Raw genomic sequence first — 7775 nt, 5'->3', positions numbered from 1 at the left:
TTATCACTCGATTCATCTTCTAAAGCCTCACATATACATACTCTTTTATGCTATAATTATGATCATAATGATAACATTTTCCGTACCCTTAAACAGGTAAATGATATGGAGATGAATAATTAGATGCCTGGGTCCTGGAAAAAACAGAATACAGACTTTGGGAATCAAAGATGAAACAGATAAAGATAAAATTCCTTCCAGCTCTAATGTTTGGTCAAGTTCTAATTATAAATTTTCATGAATGCTTAAACATTATAAGTGAATTTTAAATTTTAAATTTCAACTTAAAAGCTTGAATTACCATCACCTAGGCTTTTATATCTAAAGTGATAAATTCATACTGATAAATGAAAATGAAAATTATAGAGAATACAAACCTATGGCCAACTCAATGTGGTATAGTTAATGTAAAATTCATGCATTTAAGCCAATGCCAATCATGAATGAGAATATTACACACTCATATAAATGAATATCATAACATATCATTGACTGGAAATAAATTACACACTCTCCTGAAGATAAATGAGGAAAAAATATGAGCATCAAATCCCTAAACTTCTGAATATAATGACAAAGCTTTTCCTGCCAAAGGTACCATTTGATGAATCATTTGCAATGGTTCTTTGTGGCCTCACAGCCAGTAGATAAAAATATTTAGTATTTTAAATTATTGACATCTAATTAAACAGGGTGAACAGAGGTTTGTCTCAACATGAAATCAGGATTGGAAGAAGAAATTAGATTTTTGTCCTAACTAAAGCAAGTAAGGAGACATGATAATTCTCTAGAACAGGTGTAGATCAAGGTAAATAGTAGTAGAAGTGAAGAGTTCAATCCAAATAATTGTATTAGTGAGGAACTTTATAACTATTGAATTAGAGAAATCCTATTTCGTTATATATGTGGCCTATATGGATCATATCTGATTGTATAAGGATATTAATGTCAACTCACTAAAATTTCTCTCGAATGGTTTCTAGCTGCCACACTTCATCTTTCCTAACGATATTAAAGAGCGGTATAGGAAGAGATAAGGAGAGAGAGAGATTGATGGTGATTGAGAGAGAGAGAAAGTGAAACATAGAGAGAGGGTGAGAGAGCATCATAGAACGATAATTATATAGTAATTTTTAGACTGATACATTTAAAAAATATCTGGAAATTGAAATAGATGTTTTTAAAATGTTTTAAAATTTGATATTAACTTTCCATCCTAGTTTCCAATAGCTGTCATCATCATATCCATTCATCTATTTAACTATTCATTCTTTCATGCCAAAAAAATGGAAGACAATAACCAGTGATTTTGATGACAACTAAAGTATGTGGATGTAGACAAGAAAAAAATTCAGTCCCAATATGAAGAATTTGTCCCACCCAAAACTGGTGAACAACAAACAAGACAGAAGTTGATGTAGCCTAGAAGCCCATTTCTTGTGACCTAATAGCAAGTGGTGGTCAATGATACATACCCTTCTAGAAACTGATAAGATATGTAGAAAAGTGCTCAGAGACCCAAAAAAAATTCTGACAGACTTTCTTTGACAGAATCCTCTAACATATTCTTTTTTTTTAGAATCTTAAGAATATCTCTGCTACACATTTTAAGTTGTGCATATCTCTTGTTTTGTCTTGTTAGAATGTTTTTAAGCCACGTGATATCTTTTGACAGAATATCTATGGGCATGCCTGTCTAACTCCTGATCTTGTTTTTTATCTTGTTAGAGTTATTTTCCCAATATTTTAAGTTGTATTTTCAAAGGTATTATCATTATGGATGACCCTAAACCCTTAATAGCCTATACAAGCCCTTATGTCATGTTCTCTTTGTTAGACACTGCTCAAGTGCTTAAGGGCTAAAGGGTTGGAGAAGATAAGTCTCGTGGATTCAGGACTTCTTCAAGTAGATCAAGGCTTGAGAATTCAATTTGTGTTCCTTAGATGTTCCTGTACTAAGGCTGCATCAGAAATCTCATCCATTGATTGACAAACAATAAAGTTTTCCATCATCGGTAGGGTTGGATGGTCTGAGTAAGCCCCTGATTTTTACCAAGGAATCAAACCTTATCTACAGTTTGGGTAGTCAATGTCAAAGTCAAAGTAGAAAAGGCATATATATTTGAGTAGCCAAAGAGGAGGATAGTGGCACCCACAAGGCCCTTACCCATGAAAAGTCAATATTTTGAAGTCAATAAACAAAATCAAGAAATTAAGACCATAAAAGTTTAAGCCTGATCTAACCAATAAGAATTCCTCTAGGCATAAAAGCCATGAAAAATATGATCTTTCTTCCAAGAAGTATAATCACCTAATCAGAGTTAGGCGTTTCACATAGTTTTTTTCTCAGGGTATTAAAAATATATCGTTTTCAACTAGATTACTCTGAAGACCTTAATTATTTAGATTATGAAAAAATATGTATATATTTCATTTTAAAGAGCACATTCATTTGCAAACAAAAGATCACATGATTACCGTTGGGGCCAAAATTCCATTAATTACACTTTCGTTCAACTGGACCCGTGCAACTAAAATTATAAATCACGGAATTTCGCACCATGCTTCATTGATCGAAGAATCACCCAAAAAATACTATATGAATGCATTTTCCATCGTACACTATGCAACTCCTTGATTTCTTACTTGCGCATAAGCCTACAGTATTAGCGGTTCCACTTCCACCCTAGCTCTAAAACCAACTAATTCTAAAATTTAGCGTTATGGAAACAATGAGAAGTTCCTAGAGCTAGATTATCCATGATAAAAAATCTCACCTTCCCAAAAGTTTTTGATATGGATTAAATGGTTTGCAAACTATCTAATCCTGCGGTTTGGTAAGACCAAACTGATGGTACCATCGGTATTTGTAAGACCAAACCGATGGTACCATCGGTATTTGTAAGACCAAACCGATGGTACCATCGGTATTTGTAAGACCAAACTGATGATTTCATTATGTCATAATCCTAAATGTCAGCGACGGTAGTTCGAAGCTAGATTAGTGAATCGCATTTATATAGTAGAGGGACTGATTGAATCGCAGTCCTCAATATAAACTTTTGAATACCTAATTAAGTGTACCACATAAAACGTCGCTAAATAATCCAACTAAAACACGGGATCTGCCGTTCGACACAGTGACAATAAGCGAATTTCAAGAACATCTTTTAAACGAAAATTTTAATAAACATAGCTTAAGGGCCCGCGCACGATACATATTCAAGATATCAACCGCCGAAACCGTAGAGAGTGCGTCCCTGGCGCTTGAGGGCGTAGACGACGTCCATGGCGGTGACAGTTTTCCGCCTGGCGTGCTCGGTGTAGGTGACGGCATCGCGGATGACGTTCTCGAGGAAGATCTTGAGGACGCCTCTCGTCTCCTCGTAGATCAGCCCGCTGATGCGCTTCACACCTCCACGGCGCGCCAGACGACGGATCGCAGGCTTGGTGATGCCCTGGATGTTGTCTCTCAGCACCTTCCTGTGCCTCTTCGCTCCTCCCTTCCCCAATCCCTTTCCTCCCTTACCTCGCCCCGACATCGTTTTCCCGCCTCTTTCACCGCTCCAAGAATTTCAAATTAAATTCTGGCGTTTGAAGGACGAGGCCTCGTACTTATAGCACTGTTTCGACAATCCTGCACCGTCGGATGCCACCGCGTATTTCGCAGTAACAGCCGTCCGATCTGAAACTTGTTTACTCGAATGTGATTGGCTTGGACGATGTGCGAAGGATTGATGACGTGGCTCTTATATAATTTTACTGATAGAATCCGACCCGATAAGGAACCCAATAAGGAAAAATCTGAAATTGGTAAAATGGGACGAGAATGTCACTACATGCCTAAATATCCAGTGAAGAGATGGGTCAACTAGGTGAGAAGGAAATGGCGATAGAGAAAGAGTTAAACATAGAGAGAGGAATCAAGTCGACATTTAGATCAAGTTGAAGTAGAGATAGAGATAGAGGTAGAGGTAGAGATAGAGATGGATATTGAGGTGCAGAGAGATTGAGACAGATATGCATATACGGATACAGATAGATGTAGCGAGAGAGATTGAGGTAGAGGTAGAGATAGAGATAGAGATACATATACGGATACAGATAGATGTAGCCAGAGAGATTGAGATAGAGATAACAATACATATACAGACAGAGGCACGGAGAGATATTGAGATTAAGATATAGATAGAGGTCGGGAGAGATAGAGGTAGAGATGAGATAGTGATAAAGATACAGAATAAAAATAGTGACAGAGCCAGAGACACTGATACAGATAGAGGCACGGAGAGATAGAGATTAAGAAACAGATAGAAGTAGAGATAGAGACAGTGATAAAGACACAGGAAAAAAATAGTGATAGAGGCAGAGATACTAATACAGATAGGGACCACAAATAGCGATAGAGATACAGACGTAGATACTTATGGAGAACAAAATAGCCGTACACGTAGAGATAGAGATAGAGATAGACATAGGCATAGAGATAAAAACAGACATAGAGATAGAGTAGAGATTGGGTAGCGATAGAGATAGAGATTGGGTAGAAAGAGAGTGATAGTGATAGAGATACAGAATAAAAATAACGATGGAGATAGAGATACAGATACAGACACAAAATAAAGATAGCGATGCAAAGAGATACAGTTAAGCATAGAGACAATAAAAATAGAGATAGAGATACATGTACAGATAGAGGCAATGGGAGAGAGAAACAAACAGGAGAAAGAATGCACCTTTTTTAACGATAGTCTCCTTCCCCCTCACGATGAGTAGAGCACAAAAGAAGCTACCCATAAAAAAACAAAGGATTAGAGATTTTACATAAACTTTTCCTGGCGATGATCAAACCGATGTTTCAGGAGACAATCTCACCGACGAGAAGCAAGGCGAGCGCGACAAGAACAGTCGTTCGAACCGGTCTTTTCAGATGCATGTGATGTTCCTTTTCAGCAAGATGGGCGATCACTCCTTCCTTCAAATTCTCCAAGAAGCTTTCCCTTTTCTCTCCTGACATTACCTTCGTTCTCTGTTCAGACGGGACGAACACGCATTTATGATCTCGCAGTCCCCAAGAAAAGAAAAACCTAACGATGATCTTCATCTTCACCTGAGAAATTCGAGCAGTTCCATTCATATCGATGCGTAGAGAATTCGCGCCGGCGACATTGTTGTCAGCTCTTGCTTCGTGGAAGCTCGTCTCAGATTTTGAAGGAGGAGAAGGCGGAGAAAGGAACAGCGCCAGATCATTGCGTTCGTCCTCGTTAAGATGAATCCATCTTAGCGGCTCCTTTCCTTCTTTAATCAGCGTCTCCCCCAAAGCATTCTGTACTTGATCAATCTGCTCCGATATCACCTGAATGAACTGAGTATGCCTGGCTATGGCGATCTTATCCGTAGGCCGGCGATTGTGGCTCTCTCGGACGGCTCTTTCGAACTCCTCCAGCTGTAAAAGGACGACGAACGGCCTTAGCCGCACAGATCGTAGATCGGGGAGAACTAGGGCTAAGAACGAACCTGCCACTTGGCAGTGTCCAGTGCAATTTGGAGTTCTCGCGGGATGTCGAGGAAGACGTAATCTCGGTGTTCTTCGTTCCGCTCTCTGAGCCACATCCTGTACACGGATTCCATGCTGGAAAAAACACGCGATGATCACTTGACATTCAAATGAAAATTCGTCGAACAGAAAAAAAGTTACAAAAGCAAACTGGATAGGAGGCGAAATCCTCTGTGGATTGAGATCAATAAGAGGAAAAACGTATGCATCGGCGGAGGTTTGAACCTCCTCGGAAGCGAAGAAGAACGCGTCCTTCTGCCACAAATCAAAACTGTTAAATTCTGCCATGAACGAGATGATCAGCTCTTCTGCTAACACTTCCTCGGTTCCTTAAAATCTTTAGCCTGCTGATTGAGCTCAATCTAGTGATAGAACACGCGAGAGATCGAGAGAGATGGAGAGAGCGAGAGCGCCGTGCACAGAATCCTCTCTCTCTCTTTCTCTCTCTCCCTCTCTCCCTCTCTGCTTCCTGTAATCAGAATTCTCTACGGCAGGAGAAGAGGTGAGAAAGAAGGAGGAAGAGGAATAAGCTGCCTTTTTTTGTCTTCTTTTTCTTTCGGGCGCTTACTACGAAACGTCACGAACTCCGTTTTTCGTTCAAAAAGTAGCACAAACTTTTAGTTTTGTTCAAAATATAGCACGCGCCAATCAGAAGACGCCATTTGGCGTCTTCTTTTTTTTGTTTGCCAGCGATGGTCCAGAAGCTGACGTGGAGTCCACCTGGTAGCCAGGTAGACTCAACGATGGCATCCACGCCAGGTGGACTCTCTGTCTCGCCCTCTCTGTCTCCTCCAAGGCTTGGATTAAGATGAATCGAGAAAGAGTTTGGGGGAGAGAACAACCGCGGGAGACCAAGAGAACGAGAAAGAGAAGGGGGAGAGGGAGCACGAGAGAACGAGAGCACGAGAGAGGGATGAGAGACGGAGAACTAGCGGGAGCGAGGGTGAGACGGAGAGGAGAGAGAGCGAGGGAGAGAGAAGGAGCAGGAGAGGGGGAGAGAGGTCGAGAGAGAGAGAGAGGGCGGAAAGAGAGAGAGACGATGAGAAGGAGAAAACGGGAAGGGTGAGCGAGGGCGAGAAAAAGACGGACGGCCGGCGACGGCTGAGGCGGCCGGAGACGGACGGCGGCGGCGGCAGCGGCGGCAGCGGCGGCGCAGCGGGCGGCGAAGCGGCGGCGGCGGCGCGACGCGGCGGCGGCCAGAGACGGCGCCGGTGGCCGCCGCCAGCGAAGTCCAGAAGCTGACATGGAGTCCACCTGGCGTGGATGCCATCGTGGAGTCTACCTGGCTACCAGGTGGACTCCACGTCAGCTTCTGGACCATCGCTGGCAAACAAAAAAAAGAAGACGCCAAATGGCGTCTTCTGATTGGCGCGTGCTATATTTTGAACAAAACTAAAAGTTTGTGCTACTTTTTGAACGAAAAATGGAGTTTGTGACGTTTCGTAGAATTTGCCCTTTTCTTTCCACAACGGCGGTAGTTGGCGGGCCATGGCCGCGGGCCCCACTGTCACTACCGTGGGTCCCACGCCAGCTCGACGGGTTCGATTTCGTCTGCGGGTTCACCAGATCGACGGCTGACAATCGATCACGGTTAGGCCGGCGGTCGCGTTGACTAAGAATAAATATTTATTAAAATTGTGACTATGGACGCGCCAGCGATTCGAGAGCAACGACTGAAGAGTCCACGACCGAAGAGATGATCCTCCGCTGGGAGTCAACGAAATCCAGTGCCAGCAGAACGTCCCACGTGGGATCGTTCCTGCGGAAGAGAGCGAATCAGAAGAGGCCACGTGGACCAATCAGGAGAAGGACAACAACCACCTGGCCGGATCCTCGGCTCCTATCTGGTCCATCATGGATCCAAATATGGACTGGACTGCCTCCCAGACACCGCTCTTGGCGTCGTCGCCATCGACCCCCGGCCCGAGCCGACCGGAGTCGATCTACGAGCGGCGGCTGGAGCCCGAAATTTGGAGGTCCCTTCCTCTGGACAGCCACGTACCCCGGACCATATGCGTTGACCAGCACTCATCCTCCTCGGAATCCTCAAAGTCTACCCAGGACTTAGAAGAGTTGACTTTCTTAATAATGAAAGAGCATGGGGATTTACCCAGCGGAATGACGTCATACGGGTTCTGGCGCAGATCTCGAGGCAGAAATCTGTAGAAAGTGATCAGGTGAGAACTGGGGAAGCTCCCATAACTGAGAAAACATTGCT

The 7775-nt window shown here is 42.8% G+C and overlaps 2 protein-coding genes across 4 annotated transcripts; both read right to left on the bottom strand.

The window, feature by feature from the left end:
• Positions 1-3147: 3147 nt before the first annotated feature.
• On the bottom strand, positions 3148-3542 carry LOC144713167 (histone H4). The gene has a single exon (XM_078587674.1). It carries the CDS (start codon positions 3540-3542, stop codon positions 3231-3233), a length of 312 nt encoding a protein of 103 aa, XP_078443800.1. The 3' UTR covers positions 3148-3230.
• A 20-nt stretch (positions 3543-3562) lies between these two features.
• Positions 3563-6097, bottom strand: LOC144713165 (uncharacterized). 3 transcript variants are annotated; one of them, XM_078587673.1, is made up of 6 exons: positions 5783-6096; positions 5518-5632; positions 5111-5446; positions 4876-5029; positions 4737-4789; positions 3563-3685 (listed from the first exon to the last, which is right to left on the bottom strand). In XM_078587673.1, the coding sequence occupies exons 2-5, from the start codon at positions 5629-5631 to the stop codon at positions 4764-4766; spliced, it is 630 nt and encodes a 209-aa protein (XP_078443799.1). In that variant the 5' UTR covers position 5632; positions 5783-6096; the 3' UTR covers positions 3563-3685; positions 4737-4763. The 3 variants fall into 3 exon arrangements, with proteins under 3 accessions (XP_078443799.1, XP_078443797.1, XP_078443798.1); XM_078587671.1 differs by having other exon boundaries at positions 3666-3804; positions 5783-6092; XM_078587672.1 differs by lacking the exon at positions 3563-3685 and adding an exon at positions 3703-3762 and having other exon boundaries at positions 5783-6097.
• Between the last annotated feature and the right edge of the window lie 1678 nt (positions 6098-7775).

The sequence above is a fragment of the Wolffia australiana genome, chromosome 15 (assembly GCF_029677425.1).
Source record: "Wolffia australiana isolate 7733 chromosome 15, ASM2967742v1".
Lineage (NCBI taxonomy): Eukaryota > Viridiplantae > Streptophyta > Magnoliopsida > Alismatales > Araceae > Wolffia > Wolffia australiana.
Note: the sequence above shows the minus strand (reverse complement) of the source record. Positions and strands in the feature narration are given on the sequence as shown.

What these genes read in the sequence shown, in the direction of transcription:
- LOC144713167 (XM_078587674.1), bottom strand. Translation starts at nt 3,542, where the DNA reads ATGTCGGGGCGAGGTAAGGGAGGAAAGGGATTGGGGAAGGGAGGAGCG.
- LOC144713165 (XM_078587672.1), bottom strand. Translation starts at nt 5,631, where the DNA reads ATGGAATCCGTGTACAGGATGTGGCTCAGAGAGCGGAACGAAGAACAC. An exon ending in GAACTGCTCGAATTTCTCAG is followed by an intron (nt 5,030 to 5,110) that starts GTGAAGATGAAG and finishes CCGTCTGAACAG; the next exon opens with AGAACGAAGGTAATGTCAGG. An exon ending in GCTCGCCTTGCTTCTCGTCG is followed by an intron (nt 4,790 to 4,875) that starts GTGAGATTGTCT and finishes TTTTATGGGTAG; the next exon opens with CTTCTTTTGTGCTCTACTCA.